General features: G+C 48.2%; 2 protein-coding genes across 2 annotated transcripts in view; one reads left to right on the top strand and one right to left on the bottom strand.

The window, feature by feature from the left end:
- Positions 1-21641, bottom strand: part of PUS10 (pseudouridine synthase 10) — a 339122-nt gene that overhangs the window by 314868 nt on the left and 2613 nt on the right. The gene's annotated exons all lie outside the window — the stretch shown is intronic.
- LOC146821414 (zinc finger MYM-type protein 1-like) lies at positions 15242-19556 on the top strand. Its single transcript, XM_085612356.1, has 2 exons — positions 15242-17223; positions 19345-19556. The coding sequence occupies exon 1, from the start codon at positions 15334-15336 to the stop codon at positions 17182-17184; it is 1851 nt and encodes a 616-aa protein (XP_085468482.1). The 5' UTR covers positions 15242-15333; the 3' UTR covers positions 17185-17223; positions 19345-19556.

Below are 21641 nucleotides of genomic sequence, written 5' to 3'. Positions count from 1 at the left end.
GCCAGTGACCACGTGGAACCAGGAAGGAACCAGGCGATGTCGTGAAGAGTTGCAGGTGAAGGTGAAGCTTGTCGCTGCAGCCAGGAGGACCAGGAAGCGTCGAGGACGACCAGGACCAGGAGGCGAGCTGTCCCACGAAGGCTCTTGCTGTCGGCGGCGTCGAAGTTGGACTAGGACTCACCAAGCCTTGGCAAGCGGAACCCACGAAGAACAAAGGACTTGCTTCTGGTGCAGACCAGGAAGGTCTGGGGTGCTTCTTCTTTGCAGAGAAGCGGGAGCCAGTCTGGAGGAGCCAAACCAGCGCAGAAGATTTCAGGGAGCGTCGTCACAAAGGCCACTAGCCAGCGGGCAAGCAACCGGACAGACGCGGCAAGCAGGAAAATGCTGAAGGGCCCCACGCAGGACTCGTGGAGTGTGGGGGGCTGGTCTTCGGTGCAGATGGTGCTTGGGGTTGGGGCTTCTCAATCCCCGGTGCACAACTTCGAGGGTACCTCAGAAGCTGCACTGTAAGTTACTAGCCACTTTTCCCAGGTAGCCGGTCCCACGTCGCTCGTCGCCTCCACGGATCTCAGCTCTGCTGCAGATGTGGATGAGGGTCGGAGAAGTCTGGAAATCAAGGCTCTGGTCGGGCTCTGCAGTCGGTTCCTCGTCGAACGTTTCACAAAGCAAAGGGTAGTCTCTTGATGGTGCCTGTTTGCACAGGGTAGCCACTCCTTGGCTACAAGGGAGATTCTTCAGTCTTCTTCTTTCGTCGAATGTCGAAGGTCCAGAGTTTCTGTTCAGTTTTGCAGGTTCAGGATAATCTAAAGTTTTGAGGCCCAACTCCCACTCTTATACTAATCTGGGGGGCTGGGATACCTGCTAGGTCACGCCTTATGGGTGGGACCTGGGAGGGGGTGGTTACACCCACTTCCCTTTGTCCAGTTTCGCGCCAGAGCTGGGGCTGGAGTGCCCCAGCGCCGGTTTGAACTGGACTATGCAAGGAACACCTTGTGTGCCCCAGGCATGTCTCATTCCTTTCAGCCCACCCTGCCCCAATACACTAAAGGCTGTCTGGGGAGGTGCTAGCACCTCCCCAAGCAGGAAACCTATTGTCCAGGCCTCCCTGGCTGGGATCACTCCCAGCAGCAGGAGGTCAGACTTGTGTCTGTGGCAGCAGCATCCATTTTGTGATGCTGAGGCTTTGGTTAGAGATAAACAGCAAAGTAGGATTTTAACATGTCTCTCCCTCTAGAAGGGAGGAATAATATCCTCATCACCAGAAATGGTATGGGGGTATTATTCCAAAGTGTTAGACACCTTACACGACATGTTTTGATAAAGCCAAACCATAGTTGCCACAACCGTTTAAGATTATAAGGCACTTTAAGAGTATATGGTAGGCTATATCACAGAACAGCTATAAGGACATGGTTCCGAAAGCTGCAGACAGGCTCAGCTCATGCTAGAGCACCATCTCACATGTTACCAAGCACTCTGCCTCCAGGATTGTCAAGGCCTGCCATAGGAGTGACTGATAGGTACACATGTGTCTATATATAAGGTAGGTATAGGAATACTACACCTAAGCAAGGGGTGATTACACGACCTTGCCCCAGCTGAGTGATCAGCCAGTTGTGTCTGATTGGAAGGCCAGACCAGGGGTGGCATAATACATGCTGCAGCCCCTGGGAGGCCTAGGGTACACCTATGCCCTGGGTACCTAGGGTACACTGTACAGGGTCCAATAAGGTGATCCTTACCAATTGGTTATGTACCTAGGGTACATGGAGTCCATTTTAAAGAGAGAGCAGACAGCCTGAGACCCTGAATGGCAGGATCTCAGGCCAACTAAGTCGAAAAACCAGCTAGACACTAGGCAAAGAATTGGGGGTAACCATAGTCAGATATCCACCTTCCTACACAACCCCCCCCCCCAAACGAAAGGAGATAAGGCTGGCCTTGACAAGGTAAGCCTCTATTGCCTGAGTGGCCATATAAGGAAGAACCAGCACTGGCATGGTTACCCCCTGTCTCATGGTCCACTAAGCAATTCCTCATCCTAAAGATATCATAGGGTCTCCACCATAGGGAATCTCTACCTTTGGTGTGTCTTTGCAAAGTAAAAGGCTGGTGTTGAGATGGAGTACTGAAGTGAGTGTCCTCAAAGTGAGGCCTCAGCTTCCTCCAATCATCCTCCACCATGGATGCCTTTCTTTCTCTAACTGAGTTGCACTGTGCTCTCAGGGTCAGCCTCTGGCTACCTAAAGCTGGAGGCTGGGTCCCTTTTGTGGGCTTACTGGAGGGACAGGTCAGGTTTGGGGCCCTAAGGTCCCATGTTTGCCTGTGCCCAACAGAATCCCTCTGGGGGAGGTCCCTAACTACCTGTGAAGGGGATCCCTCAGGAATGTTTTTACCCATCACCTGGCTAGGGCAACTAACCAGGCAATCCTCATTCTTTTGAAGGGGGGGTTCTTGTGGACAGGGGCCCTCTTGGGGTCCACTGGCCTTCCTGACCTCTGCAGCCCTGGGCTGACTGAGGCAGGGTAGAGAGAGGCAGGCTACCTGCACCAGACTGGGTCCCACCTTGGAAGGGGCCACTGACATCAGAGGCTCTGCCAGGCCAGGCCTGGCTACCTCTGGGGCAGTTCCTTCACAAGGGGTGAGGTCAGCTCCCTGAGGAGGCTGACCTCTTCCTAATGTCTGGGGAGAGGGAGACTTTTCTCCCTCCCCACTACTCTCTGTTTGTGTGGAGTGATCCATAGTTTCAGGCTTCACTACACCTATATCAGTCTGAGTGTGGGCTGAGACCATTACAGCCTTGCCAACCTTTTCAGGAAGGCACTCAGTTTGTGTTTGAGCTGTGACTGTCACAGCTCTGCCAATTTCTACAGGGAAGTCTGTCTGTGCCTGGGCTGTGGCTACCACTGCCCTTCCAACCTTTTCAGGGAGGAAAGCTACTTGGACAGGGGTTGTGACTGGCACAACCCCACTACCCTTTTTGGAAAGGCCTACCATTTTAGAATGGGTGTCTTGTTCAACTCCAGCCCAAGCTGAGAGTTCTAAGTCATTCCCCAGCAAGCAGTCCACAGGCAAGGTTGGAGACACTGCCACCCTTTTAGGGCCAGTGACACCTCCCCAGCTGAGACATACCTCTGCCATGGGATGACTGTTCTGTTTGCCATCAATGTTAGTTACCTGGTATGAGAAACCAGGCAAAAGCTGCTCAGAGGGAACTAGCCTATGGGCCACCATAGTGATGCTAGCTCCAGTGTCTCTGTAGGCCTCAGCTTTTCTACCATTGATGTAGGGTTCCTGTCTGTACCTACCCAAAGTGTTGGGACAGGCAGTGAAGTTGGCAAACCCCATGCCACCATCACAGACAAGAGTAGCTGCTGTAGGGGAATTGGCTAAGCCAGAATCCCCCTGTGTTCCCCAAGAAAACCCAACCAAATTTTTGGGGGCACTCCCACCACCTGGGGGATTACTGCTGACAGTAATAGGTGGTGTGACAGGAGTAGTTGGAGGAACAGTTTTGTTTTTAGCCTGTGGACAACTGCTGTCAGTTTTCCAATGTCCAGGTGTTTTACACACATGGCAGTAAGGCTTTTTAACTGTGGTAGAGGAGGGAGCTTGGGACCCACCACCCTGTGTGGAGTTTTGGGGCCCTGAGGAAGATTTCTCTTTTGCTTTATCCCCACCCTTCTCTTGAGGCTTGGTGGTATCTTTCTTTTGGTCACCACCCTGATTTTTAGGCCTAATCCTGGTCCTGACCCATTTATCTGCCCTCTTTCCCAATTCTTGGGGAGAGGTCAAATCTGAGTCTACCAGGTGTTGATGGAGAAGCTGGTTCTGACAATTATTAAGGATCTGCTCCCTCATAATCAAGTTGTACAATCCTGTATAGTCCTGCACCTTGCTGCCATTTAACCAACCTTCCAAAGCCTTAGTGGCACAATCCACAAAATCAGACCAGTCCTGTGTCTGTGTCTTCTGGGTGTCTCTGAACAACAACCTATATTGCTCAGTGGTTAAGCCAAACCCATCTATCAGAGCACTCTTCAGGACTTTGTAATTGTTTGCATCCTCATCACTGACTGTGAGGAGCTTGTCTCTACCTTTGTCAGAAAAGGAGAGCCACAAGATAGCTGCCCACTGACTTTGGGGTACCTGCTGTACTTTGCAGGCCCTCTCCAAAGCAGTCATCCATTTGTGGATGTCATCCCCATTCTGATATGGGGGGACTATCTTGCTTAGGTTTCTATGGTCATAAGACCTATCCCTATCTCTAGGAATGTTGCTGCCACCAGTGGGTTCTGACCCACACAATTTTTGCTCTCTAGCCAGAGCAAGCTTCTCTTTGGCAAGGGCAATTTCTTCCCTCTGAATCCTCAGATTAGCTTCCCTCATTCTGGCTTTATGCTCCTTTCTCTCAGGTGAAGTCATTCCCCTGTGAGAGGAAGCATTAGAGATGTTAGAGACATGGGAGTGGATGGATTCCCTTGAAGGGGATCTGTCCCTCCTGCTTCTCTGTGAATGTCTACTTGTGGGTCTGTATGGGGGGACCCCATGCAAACTCCCATGTAAACTTAAGTTAGCCTGGCTAAGTCTCCTTACTTGGCTCTGGCTGTCTACCTCCCCATCTGAAGCCCCATCTGACTCCTCTGTGGTGGGTAGACCCTCCTCTGTGCCTAGGGCACCTTCCTGAGATGCCCTCTGAGCATCATACTCCTCTAGGAGTTGTCTTAACTGAAGGAGGGTAGGGTTTGCACCCAGTTTTATTCCTCTGGAGGTACACAATTGTCTCATCTCCTGGAATGTTAAGGTATCATACCTAGAGGGGGTCTTCTGCAGACCTGCCCCTACTGAGAGAGCATCTACTTGATCTCCTCCCAGAGGCATGTCCTAGTGAGGGTGTGGTGTGTGCACCTACCTACACTAGTTGTTTCTACTAAACCTCTCTAGTAGTTGTAGTCAGGGTGTGTTACTCCCTTCAACCTACAACCACTAAGTCCAGTAGGACTTACGTATTATAAACTATGTTATATGTACCTAGACAATATCTGTGTGATCTTTCAATTTAGTATCTCAAGATTACAATGGTATTACAACAGCAAGCTCAGATCCCAACCGCTGCTCACCAATGTGAGAAGTTGGCCTGATGTATGATGTCACTAGTTATAGTGTACACCTTATATCAGTCCAAATACCCTTATGGTGATTGGTTGTAAAGTCAACCTTATAGACCAGCTATCCTAGTGGTAGCATGGACAAGAGCAGTCTTAGGCTAAACTCTGAATGGCATGTGAAGCCAGCTGTGATACCATATATAATCCCTTGAATACCAAATGAAAGGACACCACAACAGATATATATATAAAATAAAGTGTATTTATTCTAAGCAAACCCTCAGCACTCTTTATGAGTTTAGAGGTAAGTACAACACAGTCTTATTAATGCATACAGTAAGTCACACAGGTAAGTAATACAGTTAGGCCCTAGGGGCCACGCAAACCATATACTAAATAAGTGGTATAAGAACCACTGTCACGGAAATAGAATAGGCCTAGGCCTAGGGAATCGCTGGGGCTACACTACACTAGCGTTAGTTAGGAAGTGGGAGGCCCACGGGATTCGTGTGCAGAGTGGAAACACTCACGCGTAATGCGTAAAAGTCAATAGCAATGTTACAGTTTAGAAATAGATAGATTTAGGACACTTCCGGAGTAGCTAGGAAGTTGAGACTTGAAAACTAGACACTAGGATAGTCACTATCCTGATGAGCACCGGAGTACCCAAGTTACCTAGCCCACAGGCTGCGGGTGCATAGGGGTGAAGATGCGTCGTTTTCGTCGTCGACTCCTATGGATGCCTGAAGAAAGATGCTGACAGGCAGTCAGGGGAGAGTGTCCGGTGGATCCCAAGGCTGGGATCGAGAAGAGAAGAAACCTGCAAGCAGAGGGGACAGAGTCAAGGTCACCAGCCAGTGACCACGTGGAACCCGGAAGGAACCAGGCGATGTCGTGAAGAGTTGCAGGTGAAGGTGAAGCTTGTCACTGCAGCCAGGAGGACCAGGAAGCGTCGAGGACGACCAGGACCAGGAGGCGAGCTGTCCCACGAAGGCTCTTGCTGTCGGCGGCGTCGAAGTTGGACTAGGACTCACCAAGCCTTGGCAAGCGGAACCCACGAAGAACAAAGGACTTGCTTCTGGTGCAGACCAGGAAGGTCTGGGGTGCTTCTTCTTTGCAGAGAAGCGGGAGCCAGTCTGGAGGAGCCAAACCAGCGCAGAAGATTTCAGGGAGCGTCGTCACAAAGGCCACTAGCCAGCGGGCAAGCAACCGGACAGACGCGGCAAGCAGGAAAATGCTGAAGGGCCCCACGCAGGACTCGTGGAGTGTGGGGGGCTGGTCTTCGGTGCAGATGGTGCTTGGGGTTGGGGCTTCTCAATCCCCGGTGCACAACTTCGAGGGTACCTCAGAAGCTGCACTGTAAGTTACTAGCCACTTTTCCCAGGTAGCCGGTCCCACGTCGCTCGTCGCCTCCACGGATCTCAGCTCTGCTGCAGATGTGGATGAGGGTCGGAGAAGTCTGGAAATCAAGGCTCTGGTCGGGCTCTGCAGTCGGTTCCTCGTCGAACGTTTCACAAAGCAAAGGGTAGTCTCTTGATGGTGCCTGTTTGCACAGGGTAGCCACTCCTTGGCTACAAGGGAGATTCTTCAGTCTTCTTCTTTCGTCGAATGTCGAAGGTCCAGAGTTTCTGTTCAGTTTTGCAGGTTCAGGATAATCTAAAGTTTTGAGGCCCAACTCCCACTCTTATACTAATCTGGGGGGCTGGGATACCTGCATGGTCACGCCTTATGGGTGGGACCTGGGAGGGGGTGGTTACACCCACTTCCCTTTGTCCAGTTTCGCGCCAGAGCTGGGGCTGGAGTGCCCCAGCGCCGGTTTGAACTGGACTATGCAAGGAACACCTTGTGTGCCCCAGGCATGTCTCATTCCTTTCAGCCCACCCTGCCCCAATACACTAAAGGCTGTCTGGGGAGGTGCTAGCACCTCCCCAAGCAGGAAACCTATTGTCCAGGCCTCCCTGGCTGGGATCACTCCCAGCAGCAGGAGGTCAGACTTGTGTCTGTGGCAGCAGCATCCATTTTGTGATGCTGAGGCTTTGGTTAGAGATAAACAGCAAAGTAGGATTTTAACATGTCTCTCCCTCTAGAAGGGAGGAATAATATCCTCATCACCAGAAATGGTATGGGGGTATTATTCCAAAGTGTTAGACACCTTACACGACATGTTTTGATAAAGCCAAACCATAGTTGCCACAACCGTTTAAGATTATAAGGCACTTTAAGAGTATATGGTAGGCTATATCACAGAACAGCTAGAAGGACATGGTTCCGAAAGCTGCAGACAGGCTCAGCTCATGCTAGAGCACCATCTCACATGTTACCAAGCACTCTGCCTCCAGGATTGTCAAGGCCTGCCATAGGAGTGACTGATAGGTACACATGTGTCTATATATAAGGTAGGTATAGGAATACTACACCTAAGCAAGGGGTGATTACACGACCTTGCCCCAGCTGAGTGATCAGCCAGTTGTGTCTGATTGGAAGGCCAGACCAGGGGTGGCATAATACATGCTGCAGCCCCTGGGAGGCCTAGGGTACACCTATGCCCTGGGTACCTAGGGTACACTGTACAGGGTCCAATAAGGTGATCCTTACCAATTGGTTATGTACCTAGGGTACATGGAGTCCATTTTAAAGAGAGAGCAGACAGCCTGAGACCCTGAATGGCAGGATCTCAGGCCAACTAAGTCGAAAAACCAGCTAGACACTAGGCAAAAAGTTGGGGGTAACCATAGTCAGATATCCACCTTCCTACACTTGGGGCTGGAACCAGTTGAAGATCTAGCAGCTGTACGGCCCATGCTCTATTGGAAGAGACTTTGGTCAGTGCCTGAATTGGCGGTATACAGAGAGGAATTCTTAGAGGTCTGGGCTCTTATAAAAAATAAGAATATTTTGTGGTTACACCACATTAAGAACCTCAGTATAAAGATTGGTCGGATTGACCTCTGGGAGTCTCCGGAGGGGTCATGTTTAGGGTTACCGAAACAGTTACTTATAAGCCAGCTGAGGGAACAGAAATTACTCGCCCTACATCAATCAAGTACCCTGGGGAGACTCTCTAAAGAGTATCTTCTAGTAAAAGCTGACCCGCAAGCAGAAGTCTTTCTAGACGTAATTTACCCACCGCTTGCGAGGAAGCTTTATGTACAGCTAAGACACGGCACCTTACCACTTAGGGCATTTACCTACAAATGGGCACAATCAGGAAAAATTGCTTGCCCGGCATGCAACTACAGTCGAGAAGATGTACGCCATGTTATGCTCTTCTGCCCCGCCAATCAATCAATAAGAAAACTCTGGTTGATCCCGCTATGTAGGAATCTTGGGTTTAGACACTGCACCCAGGCATGTAGGGTTTTAACATATGATACCCATCCCCCTATTGTTTTTGCTGTCTCCCGTTTTTTACTGGGTATGTGGCGAAGGAGGAAAAGTTTTGAGTAAATACAGCCTCTTTCTTACTATTTACTATCTGATAACTTCACAGTTTAATCTTTTTTAAACGCTGTATCAATTTGTTGTTATTTATTGTTTTAATGATCTGTGCACTTTTGTATGTATTTTACTTGCACTTTTATGGTCTATGACCGAAATAAAGTTATCGATTGATTGATTGGTATCAAAATATACTTTCTCAGACTGAGATGCTTTAGATAAATACTTTTCAATAGGCAATAGACTTTTGAATATAATAGTTACAGTGGTTGCAATAGGCAACACAATTTCAAACACAATAATACATTGAGCTCAATAGGAACTTCAAGTTAAATGCAATTAGTTACTTTAAGGATTACTTTTCTAACTCCAGGACTGGATCCTAGATTCAGTCCTGGGACAGTTCCTCGAAACAGGTGAGTAAATATGTTTTAGTTACTGTTGTGATTTTTAAGCAATATTTTGGTATTTTAAAAGTTGACACTTAACCCCTTCCATGCTCATGACGGAACGGTTCCGTCATGAGCCACGGTTGAGCTGTGCTCATGACGGAACCGTTCCGTCATGGTCCCGCCCGCGCTCGAACCCTTCAGCACCGCGGCGGAATTCGCCCAGCGCTGAAGGGGTTAAAAATGTTTCTAATAGAATCACCAATGTTATTCTATGGGAGGAAATTCAAGTGGGGTTATTGTTACTTTTTCTAGTTCAGTGTTGGATCCTGGATCCAGCACTAGTGTGCCACCTGTAAGCAGTTGAGAGAATGCGTTTAGGTTATACAGGCGATTTTTAACAAATATTTGTACGTTTGCAAAATCGACACTTAGAAGAAATTTCACAGAAAAACAGTCAATGGTTTCCTATGGAAGAAAATTCAAGTTACAGGTAAAGTATGTTCTTGTTACTTTTGTAATCCAGTGATGGGTTCCTAGGTTCAGCACTGGGACATCTATCTAAAACAGGTAAGTAATTACATTTTCACAGTTGGTGCAATTTTTAAAGAATATTTGTAGTTTGCAAAAATCAACAGAAGAAATTTCACAGAAAAACAGTCAATGGTTTCCTATGGAAGAAAACTGAGTTAGCGGTAAGTATGGTTGAAATTACTTTCCAGGGTCAGGGCTGGGCACCAAGATCCAGCACTGGGATCTCTCCTGATAGCAGGTGAGTATTTTAATTTCTCGGTTGATTTTAGGTGAATATTTTAAAGTTTAGAAACTCCACATTTTCAAGTGAAACCAGTCAATGTTACCCTTTGAAGAAAAGTGAGTTATTGGCTTTTGGGTAAGTACTCGACTGGCAGAGTTAAGGTTCTGGGCATAGACTCCGGGGTCTCCCTGGGTCAGGTAAGTACAACTGTTACACCCTCAGCAGCACAGGGGCAGCCAGGTGCACAGTGAGTTAGGCCCAATGTTATCCTATGGGAGGCAGGGTGCCTGTGGTTGGGGGCTGCTGGCTAGCAGGCCACGCAGCTGTGGGAGCTGGGCTCCTGGTCACTTGCTCAGGGCAAATGGGGAAGTAGGTTAGAGTAGAAGTTGCACTGCCAGGGCCACTCGGGCGGCTGGGTGCAGGGTGCTTTTGAGCCGTCGGGCGCTCAATGGATTGCAATGGAGAAGCTCAAGAACGAACAAAGGCTGCAAGCTCGGGGATGAAGATTCTTCAGGAGCGACCACCACTTTGAGAGGTAAGTTGAGTAGTTGGAGGATAGGTAGGCACCCAGGAGTTGGGCACAAGGGGCCGCAGGGCGCCGGGTGCAGGGGTGCCTTTTGGTTTTGGGAAATCTTACCCTCTACTGATCGCGGTTGAAGGGGTCCCTGGTTCTGAGGCTGCAGGCGTCGTCAGCAGCCGCGGTGCGTCCATTGGGGCGTAGGGGCGTAGCCCCACCAGCCCTGGACCCGCGTTAAAGAATTAAAATAAATGAAACTTTTACGAAATAACTACTTTACTTACCACATTTACACGGCGCCGGGCAGCACCCGACTTTTTCGGGAGGGGGGGGGGGGGGGCGGGCGGACCGGGCTGGCTGGTGTGGATTGATTGACAGGTCTGTAAAAAAACGTTTTTTTCCCCGCATGTATGCTTCGGGCAGCAACTTGCCCGAGCATGCGCACCCAGGCCGGCCCCATTAGCTAGTAGGGGGGGGGGGGGTGCAGGACCTGCTGGCGGCAGCGCTGGCAGCAAAAGGGCGACAGGGCGAGCAGTCACTGTGCCCTCCAAGCCAATCCTGGTGCTGCATGCAGCGCCACTGCGCCAGGATTGGCCGGTCCCCGCAGGGGCGGGCAATCCATATTGGATGCCGAGCGCGTGACGTAAGAGGTAACGGTCGGGTGACGGGTGCACTTCACCACTCTGTCTCGACTTGTGCGCGTCGCCTGAGCCCAGCCTGACAGCCTCGTGGTCGTGAGGGACGGTGTGTGCTGCTGCTGTCTTACTCGTACAAGTCAAGATCACCTTTTCTGTGAGTTTGGTTTGGAGTTGTCGTTCAGTGACTCTTTTTTTTAGATGAACAGTGGAGTGACGTTTCATCAACTAACTTGTGAAACTGAGTAGATTGTTGCTGCCTAGAAGAGATTTGGAGTCCCCGCATTCAGACATGATTAATACCTGGTCAGACGCACTAATACGATGTGCTGGATTGAGACGACAGTTTGCAGCACATTTGTGAATAACCTTCTGCGGACAGGACATGAATAGTTGCGCATTTTACGCATTTTTGAAAACGTTGGCACAACTCGACGTTTTGACTTCGGTAGAGATGGCACGCCAGGGGCCCAGACCAGGTGTTCTATGATTCATACCCCTCGTGTATGGGCACAGCACTGAGGGGCGTCTGTGGGCTAGGGGATAGATAGCCGAGCCTCTGTTTCAGAAGAAGGTTGTGGTACGCTGGGGTGAATAGCCGCTTTGATACCCTTAAGTGCTCTACGAAGGGTGCCCTTCCCGTTGTGTAATGTGGACTAGAACCCGAAGTCAGGGCACAGGCCACAGGGGTAGAAGGGTTTTTTAGGAGGTGGGTGAATTAGTTACTGTCGAAGATATTTGCAAATCTTGGGGTAAATAAGTCCCTTTGGAGCCCGAAGAAACCACGAAAGGTGGTAAATTGTTCTACGCGGACGTCCCCGAAGCGGGAACGGGACAGTGCGCGTTGGTAGGCGGACAGCCCTTTAGGACACGCCGCACGCCCTTTGCTGGTCGAGTTTCTCGGTAGATTCGTGCCGTTGCAGCGAATGCTGCTGACATCGCCGGCTTCTCTTGTCGCATTATACGCGCCCGTTACTGGGTATCGTGACGCGGGAGATGTGGGCAGAGGGGGCACTGGGGCAGAGAGGGCGCCGACTGTCATCTGCCTGCACGTGCGGGCAGTTTGGGAGGGAAGCAGCCATTTCGCCTGCTCTGTGGTGGGTCGGCAGGAATGGGGTGCAGTGAGGCCCCCCGAGCCTGGGGCTGTCACCGGGTGCGTACTGACAAGGAAGTGGGGCGGCCGCGGCTCGCAGGGTGACCGCCGGGGCCCCGATCCCTCTGTTTTTAAAGCACGTCCAGCAGCTTGTTGTCAGACGGCCATTTTGGAATCTGCAGCAGCCCTTCACTGATGGCGTTTTATACACACGCTTCCCCGCTCCGGGCTCTCACCCGGGGGAAGCGAGCAGAGGGGGCAGAGGGACGCAGGGGTCGCCGGGGACATCGGAGATATTGTCTGGATCGAATCGTAGGACATTTTATGTTAGGAAGGAGGGATGTTCACAGGCGGGGCTGCTGTGCAAGGTTTGCAGGGAGAGGCTGGCTGTGCTCTGAAATGACACTTTTCATTGCTAGCCCGTTTGGAGGGTAGCGCGGGGTGCCGTGTGTTCTGCTAACCGGGTAGGATTCTCGAGGGATAGTAACAATCAGAGTGTCCATGATTGTTTTGGTACTGGACGCACCGGCGTGGGTCTAAGCGGGTGCCCTGCCCCCCCGCACCCGCACCCGCGAGAAGAGGCCTGAGCTTGCTCTGAACCCCACACAAGGACACCTGGTTTAAGGGAGCACCTTTCCACACACTACAGCCGTCTGATAACATACTATTGATAAATTTACACACACATTCTGACGGCCTTCGATGTACAGTAAGTAAAATAGTTCTGTTCTAGACGTGTATGTGCAAAGATAAAGAAAAACGCATCGAGCCATCTACTGCCTGATGCAGTCCCAGGTTTTCTGATACAATACTTGGGACATTTCTTAATTGGTCACCAGCGTTGCATTTCGATGCACGATTTTGCTGTACTGTTTTTAGTCGTTCGTACAGTGTTTTTTTTCTTTTTTACTCTCTCTTGTATTGCATTGCTGCTGTTGTTGTTTCCCTTGGTTTGTGCAGTAACTTCATTCCCGTTAATGCCAAGGCCTTCCTTTCCCCGTGTTATCTATTTTAGCAATGACCCCCTTGGAAATCTTCCTAATATCTCATTTGTAAATAATGACCTCACTCCAGAACTCTAAGACTTCTCTCCAATACGCTCCCTGATAACTGGCCAAGTTACTGTGGGTCTTACGGCCAGAGCATACATGACACGGCAAAAACAAACACACTTCACCAGGGTTACTGGGGATTAGACATTTCATGAGACTGCTTGCTTAATGCGGCCATTTAACAAAGGGATTCCCGACAGTTATGTCGCTTTTGTGCCATAAAATATCAATCCAGGTGGCATTAAGGATTGCGCGCTTCGCTGCACTGTAGGCGTCTGGTGCTCATAAAGGGACTCTGGCGCGCGGGCTAGCATTTATGAAGGCGCTGCTTGCTATGCGGGGGGGGGGGGGAGAAGAGGGAGGGGGGGGGCCTGTCGCAATGTCGCATACTTCGAGACAATCTCCATGGATTTCAACTTTATTCTACCGCCATTAACAGAACAAATAACAACCCAGCCGTAAAGTGCGAAACGACAAGGGACTCTTTTTAAATCCACCTGGTAATTTGAAAAGCCATTTTGTCCTAGATGTATCAAAAGGATGGGCAGAAAAAGTGCACCTACATTTTACGACCTGTCTTTACTTTTCTTTTGTGATGCGACCTATGCCCTGGCCAAGTGCCTTAAACCACCTACTCAAATCCCTCCCAGGCTGTGGACACAGTTCGCAAATGAGCCTTCCTCTTTGTGAATCAGTTAACCCTTCCTTTGTGGTATTGGTAACTGGCCAATGGTTGCGACCGCAATTATGATAGCAAATTATTAATGCCTTTGCTATTTGTAATTAGGCAGGGTTACCCCTTTTACGACCCCTCCTAATTAATTACGAGTCGGAATGGATCACAAAACCCAAATGGGTTTAGTACATATAAAAAAGCCCTTCTGGCACATCCCAGACATCAGGCTCACTGTCCACATCACTCACTGCTGTCAGAACACACATCACTCACTTCAACTGCACTACGTTAGATGTCCCAGACTCTACACCCTTCTGTGTTGGAGCCTCCCTGGATCTGCATTCTCTTTCAGTGTCCAATTGCCTGCTTTGTTGCTGATTCTGGTGGAACACTTTTGATGTATGGGAAAAAGTGGTGTAAAAAACAAGACACCAATCAAAATGTGCCTATTTCCCATTGACACTGAGAACACAGCTTTTCAGAAGCACAAAGACTAGGGTTGCCCTGTCTGTTTCCTCTGTGTGTTTGTTTGCTCTACTAACTAGATTGGGTATCTCCCCACCATTATCCCTAGCCACTTTTCTAGAGTAGTGATGAGGTCACAGAACAGACCGTCCTGCAGAGTTATGACACCCGCTGCAAAGGTTAAATATTTGGTACCTAGGGGTCAGACTCAGACTTGCCTCTTCAGGGACCTTACAATGAGAATGATGTCTGGACCTCAGAGGATGCAGGTTTTTGCACTCAATTCATTCCTTCTAATCTGGTAACTGTTTCTAGGGCAGTGATGGGACCTCTTTCCCTGGCAGTCACTTTCTCCTTATTTTCAAAGCCTCCAATAGATTCATCTGATGTCTAGGAAAAAATTGGAGCGTTATGTTTTTTCCCCACAGTCTTTGTTTCATTACCCTACTGTTTCAAAAATAAATTGTTATCTTTTCATTTTCAGCACCTGACAACCTGAAACATTACCGCATTTTGGGGCAATTTTCCAGCAAACAACAAGAGGACCCCAACCTCCTTTGCTGCTCTCTCACCCGACCCCGGCTACAACCCAGCAAACACCAGTGTTAAAGGTAAGGCAACTGATGCTATATATTTTTTTACATCGTAGTTAGAGCATGTATGTCACGTGGTCACTCTCAAGGCCCTCAAGCAGTGTCTTTCAGTGCCTCCAGCAACACTATGGCACAGAGAGGCAGGAGGCAGTACGGCTCTATTTTTAGCAGTCATTTGAGATGTATTAGGATAATGCACAATATATATGTATAATGTATTTATACTGAAATTTGATATTATTGCACTGCACCTTATACGTTGTACTTTGATTATTGACAGGTTTCTTTAATATATATATATATATATATATATATTGGTAAGGCCAGCAACACCCGACACCCCATCATGAATACAGTACAAGAGCTGATTACAAAGTCATTCCAGTCACGGCCACTTGAACAAAAACTGAAGTTAAAAGAATTGGGACCTCATCAGCCTGAAATAAACCTACAGCAAACTACCCAGGACAGAGGAAAAATGTCAAAACGTACATTCTCAAATGCCTGGTACGCAAAAGCTGATTGGCTTACAGGCTGCCCTATACGCAATTCTCTGTTCTGCTTCCCCTGCTTGCTGTTTGGCGGTGACTTTTCTTGGACACGGCAAGGAATGGTCGACCTGAAGCACATCGCTGAAAAAATAAAGAAGCATGCGCTCACAAGAAATCATCTGGAAAACCTGACAAGACTGGGAATGTTGGGGGAAGACGCACCAATTGAGCAGCAGATAAATGATGCGTATCGCAAATCCATTCAAAAACACAATGAAGCTGTGGATAAGAACAGACAAAATCTATCCAAGATCATTGATTGCATTCGTTTCTGTGGTGCTTTCGAACTGGCATTGCGAGGCCATGATGAATCGGAAACTTCCTCAAAACCTGGGATCTTCCGAGGCCTAGTGGATTTAATGTCAACCATAGACCAGGATTTGGAAAGACATTTAGCACATGCTACAGTCTTTAAGGGCACCTCTAATACAATACAAAATGAACTCCTTGACTGTATGCTCGAAATTATAAGAAGCCATATTGTGCAAGAGTTGCGAAACACAGACTTTGTGGCTATTCAGGCTGATGACACCACTGATGTGTCCACTCAAACACAGTCCGTGTTAGTGTTTCGGTACCTTGACAGTGACAGAAACATTGTGGAAAGATTTTATGGCTTCACGCATTTAAGTGACTCTAGTGCAGCAACCATCACTGAAGCAATACTGTGTCAACTGGACTTAATTTTCCCGGACCTGCCTCAAAAACAAAAGCTTATCGCACAAAGCTATGACGGTGCATCCGTAATGAGTGGGAGCCTTAGTGGAGTTCAGAAGAGAATTCGAGATGTGTACCCTAATGCTCATTTTGTGCACTGTTACGCCCACCAACTCAATCTTATTATGCAACAGGCGGTATCAAAGATCAGAGAGACACGAGTCTTCTTTCAGGATATCGGAGGCATAGCAGCATTCTTCACACGTTCCCCCAAAAGAACAGAAGCCCTTCATGAGATTGTGGACAAAAGCGTACCAAGGGGATCCTCAACTCGTTGGAACTTTCACATTCGTACAGTCAACTTAATCTTTGAACAGAGGGAGGGCCTTGAGAAATGTTTTGTCGCCATAGCATCCAGAGCAGACTTTGATCACACAAGTCAGAATGAAGCCCATGGCTTTATTAGAACACTACAAGACAAAGAGTTTCAGTTCTTACTGTTTTTATTTCATGACATAATGATTCCTGTTGATGTGTTATACGATCAGTTGCAAAGAAAAGACCTAGATACTGTCTCTGTGAAAGCCAATACATCTGCATTTGTACAACAGATTATGAAAGTGAGAGATGGGGTTGAAGATTTAGAGAGCAAACTGCCGCAGCATTCTGTTTTTGCAAACCGCAGACAAAACATCACCTCTCTGGTTCGAATTGGAAAGGAGATATGTGACATTGTAATTGTGCAGGCGAAAGAACGCTTTTCGTTCACAAAACATTTGGTGAGTGCGACTTTATTGCAAGGTAAAGAGTTTGCACAATATGATGAATCCTTCCCTGAGCGTGCTCTGAATCAGGCTGTGGAAGCGTATCCTATGCTCAAAAAAGAGCAGCTGAGAACTGAGTTAACTGTACTCTACGGAATGCCTGTGTACCGGAAGGCCACAAGCGCCTTGACTTTGCTGAGTTTAATTCATAAACTGCATATGGAAAACTCACTTACAGAGACAGTGACTTTACTAAAAATTGTGATTACGACTCCAATGACAACAGTAGAAGCTGAACGATGTTTTTCAGCCTTAAAGCGCATAAAGACATTCCTCAGGAACACCATGCTAGAGGAAAGACTAAATGCTTTGGCGATGCTATCTGTAGAGAGCAAGCTAGTCCAAAAGATACCGGACTTCAACATGAAAGTAATTGACAAGTTTGCTACACTGAAAGAGAGACGTGCGGATTTCATCTACAAAAAGTGAATGCTGCTACTTGTTTGAATACAAAAAATTCTGATTGAGGTAAGAAATGCATTGTTATCTCTGTTTTTAAAAGTTTTGTAGTGTTTGTTCTATTTGGAGACTACACAGATTTGCTCACCTTTGTTCACTGGCCGGACCTGTCTCCCGCAGGGTGAACGATTCGTTGCTTGTGTTGCCTATCAAACCTTTCCCCTTGGCAAATTGCGAAAACCTTTATACCAGTGGTTCCCAAACTGTTTACTCCTGAGGACCCCAATTGAGTCACCACTGGAAGCCGGGGACCCCCAAGCAATTTGTATGACTTAAATTTCAAACATTAAAACAGTAATTCGAAAACAATAAACACACGTGTGCACACAAAACGGATACTCGAATTACTAAGGATTTTAGTATTTTATATTGAAAGAATTAGCAAAAAACAGGAGGGTTAGCGCTGCATCTCCATGACTAACTTTTAAATGGTTGGTTTTATTTCGCAGTATGAGACTCCTGCCAGGGCCAGACTGGAAACCCAAAGCAGCCCAGGCAAATGTTTGCAGACCAGTCCCCATACAGTGCACACCTAGTGCAGTGAGTGCGCCTGACCACTACAAAGGGGGCTTTGGGAGGCTCTCCCCCCAAGACAATTTAGGAAACAATGGTGCAGTCTACAACACATGTATCATTATATATTGAATTGTATCAGCTTTTAAAGAGTAGTAAATGATGACCTTACTATGCACCAGGATATGACAATCTTTGTTGGGGTTCTTCAATGATTCCCATATTATCCTCCTCCAACAGTGCCTCATCTCTCCATAGCCCCTCTGTCACATGTATTTAATTTGTTTTATAACATCTCTCATACCATTGAAGGATGTCAGAGCACCTTAAATCACACACATATAGGGGCTGATTTACAAGCCCCTTGCGCCACAGGTGCGTCACAAAAAGTGATGCACCGGTGACGCATTTTAGTGCCCCATATTTCCAAGGCAGGAAAAGCAACCCTGCGTGACTTTTACTGGTCTTGTAAATATGGCCCAATTGCACACAGCACTTTACGTGAAAGGGACGTTCCATGAGTGTTGCTGTGGGTGTTCCCACGCATAACCCATGGAACCAGACACATTTCCAGATTTACGAGGAATCGTAAATCTGGAAATGTGTCTGAATGCTACGCCACCCCAGGGGAGGCGTAGGGAGGGGCAACTTGGAGAAATTTATTAATTTCTCCTCTTTCTATGCATGTTGCATTCTGCAGCACGCATAGAAACAGGATATTACCTCTGGTGATTGCTTATGTACAGGAAGGTGTCCCTTCCTGCACATAAACAATCAGTAAAACAATGACGTTTTGCAAGTTCTATGTGTGCTAATGCAGCACACTTAGAAGTTGAAAAACGCCATTTCTGATTGTTTACATGCAGGAAGGGTTACTTCCTGCACATAAACAATCTCCCCACGACACAGGCATCCTTGCACCATGGTGCAAATGTGCCTGTGCAGGCGTATGGCAGCAGTTTGTGCGCCAGCACAGGGGGAAGCACAGAGATGCAACATATTGTTGTAAATATGTCGCATCCCTGTGCTTCGAAAGTGACTCAGTGCGGCGCAGCCAAATGGCTTGCGACACACACAGTCAATTTTCTTGCAAATCTGCCCCATGGAGACAATGATTCATACGTGTAAATCAGTGTATAGAAAATGTTACATAAGGCAAATGCGACTACAGGGTGTAGGATTCACATGTTATTCATACTGGTAGGCATTTTTAAAGAGTGCTTGGTCTGGAGAAGCACAAACTCAGGATTCAGAACATAACAGTGGTTAGCATTGACTTTAACAATAAAAATGTATTTCCACCCAAATAAACCTTTTTAGCAGGATTAGGATAATGAAAGACTTGAAACAAACATATGTTTCTAACTTGTATCATGCAGCTTGCAAGCAGCTCTTTGATGACAGTTTATAGGTCACTGTGCTAGATTACTATTGTCACTTATGAACTGCACAGTAACAAAAGAATCTGTGACTAAAGCAGTAACCCACTAACCTAGGCACATAAAAAATGTTTTTCAAAATGCATGGTACACGTTCTTTGCAGTAGGCATATTAACCCTCTGTGCTACATTAGATAAGTCAAAGCTGCCACTTGACACAACTCTCATCTCTCTCCAGCAGGTACATTAATCACCGACGTAATCTTGACACTTTTATTGTTGCTGGAAAACTGCTGATTCTACAAGGAACTTTTTTGTGCTTTTAAAATTACTGCCTGAGGACCCCCCTGGGAATGTGACCACAGTTTGGGAAACACTGCTTTATACCATTTATATTTGGGGTACTTGCGTGGACCTATGTGAAGTGTGTGTACAAAGTTCAGCTCAACCAGAATCACGGTAACAGCGCATTGCGCTGCCTCTTTTATATTCAGTATATTGTAAGACTGTTTTTCTTCCCCCGCCTTTCCTTGTTTTGTTTCCCTGTTTTCCCCTTGCTTGCCATTCGTTACTCTAGAGTCTAATATTCAGTATGTTGTAAGACTATTTTTCTTCCCCCGCCTTTCCTTGTTTTGTTTCCCTGTTTTCCCCTTGCGTGCCATTCGTTACTCTAGAGTCTATTCTAATAGAGTCGGAAGGCCGTAGGGGAAGACTGTGGACTTTTCTTCAAGTTCCTGACGCTCCTGCGGAACGAGCCTGGCAACCATTACACTGCTGTGCAACTTCTTCTACTCTTAGAGCTGAGATTTCCATGAGTCTTATAGTCTGAATTCAGCACCTGAGCATAATAGGACAGAATGTATGAAGCTCTGTGGTAATACTGAATAAGCAGCTACCTATGTTATGCCATCTATTAATGTAATAACTGCACTTTCACAATTGCTTTATTAACCTTCCTGCTTTCTCAAATTTGCTTGAAAATGCACGATTTTTCTTCTTTTTTTCCAAAATTTTCTTGGGGGGGGTAATCCCCCCAAACACCCCTTTTGGGGTTCGGGCTCGCTCGCTGCGCTCGCTACGGTGCTGTATGCTAATTCGGTTGCGCCCCACCACTTTCAAATCTCACCCACCGCCCCTGGTCGTCAGGAGCGTCGAGGTGGGTCCTTGGGTGCTGGATGCAGGGTCACAGTCACCGGTGGGACGTACTCGTGGCCTTTGTTCACTCCAGCACAGGCCAGGCTTGGCGGGTGCAGAATATGCAGAGCTCGCGGTTCCTGGCTGATGCCAGGGGTTAGTTACTTGCTTTGAGCAGTGCCACTGCTCGTGGGAGTCCCAGATGCTTAGAGTCACAAGGTAGCCAGGTCCTCCGGGGTTTGTGAGGTTGCTGGCCACGGGAGATTCCGGGATTTAGCAGGAGCAGGTTCGAGGGTTGACAGGCCGGTAGGGCTGGGGCCAAAGCAGTTGGTGTCTTCCTCTTGTTAGCAGCTGCACGGAAGGTCTTGTTGTTTCTTGATCTTCTTTGCTGTTTCGGAATCTGGATCTAAGGAAGGAAGGCTCAGGGTGCCCCTAAATACTAGATTTAGGGGCGTTACAGGTAGGTAAAGGGCAGGGACCAATGGGTCCCTGCCCTGGGGTGGGTACACCCCCTATCCTGCCACTCTCCTGTGGTAGGGGGGGCAGTAGCCTAGTCCTGATTGGGCAGGGCTTCCCATCTTTAAGATGGCGAGAGCCCAGAGATGTGCTTCACCTCGCCTCCCCCACCTGAGGGGTGGGGTTAGCAGAGGCTGGCACACACCCTTTCCTTCCTTGGGGTTTCCGGCCAGTCTTCCTGCCAGGGTGGGGGTCAGAACCGGTAGGAGCCAGTTGCTGAGTACAGCATGTGGCCTGGAGAAGCTCACAAAGGCGGAATGCCTTTGAAGCTTCCCCTGTCCATCCTGGGGGAGGAGACCTAGCCCCTCACCCAGGATGTGCATTGTTGCAGGCCCAGGAGAGCTGATGGCTCTCTACCCAGGGGTCCAGCAACATATCGGCTGTGTGGCAGCCCCTCAGACAAGACGTGGATTGTAGGTTAGGTTCAGGGGGCATCTCTAAGATGCCCTCTGTCGTGCATCTTACAGTAAATCCCACACTGGCATCAGTGTGGGTTTACTGTGCTGAGAAGTTTGACACCAAACTTCTCAGTCTTCAGTGTAGCTATCATGGTGCTGTGGAGTTCATGTGGACGCCCTCCCAGCACCATATACTCTTAATGGCAGCACTGCACTTACATTGCCCAGGAATGGACCTGGGTACTGTAGGGGCACAGAGCTCATGCACCTGTGCCCACACCACTGGCATAGGGCATACAGCTAGAGGGGTGACTGAGGTATGTCAGGGCAGTGTGTGTTGTGGGCATGGCACACAGGGATGTGTGCCATGTCGACTCTGTTTTGTACTGCACCAAGACACTCAGCCTGCAAAGGGGGGTCCTCGATGTGTAAGTTCAGGGGCAGTGCTTCATGTACAAGGGCCCGAGTCCTAGAATGGGCCCTTATG

Source organism: Triturus cristatus, chromosome 6 (genome assembly GCF_964204655.1).
Source record: "Triturus cristatus chromosome 6, aTriCri1.1, whole genome shotgun sequence".
NCBI lineage: Eukaryota > Metazoa > Chordata > Amphibia > Caudata > Salamandridae > Triturus > Triturus cristatus.
This window is presented reverse-complemented; position numbering and strand designations above follow the sequence as displayed.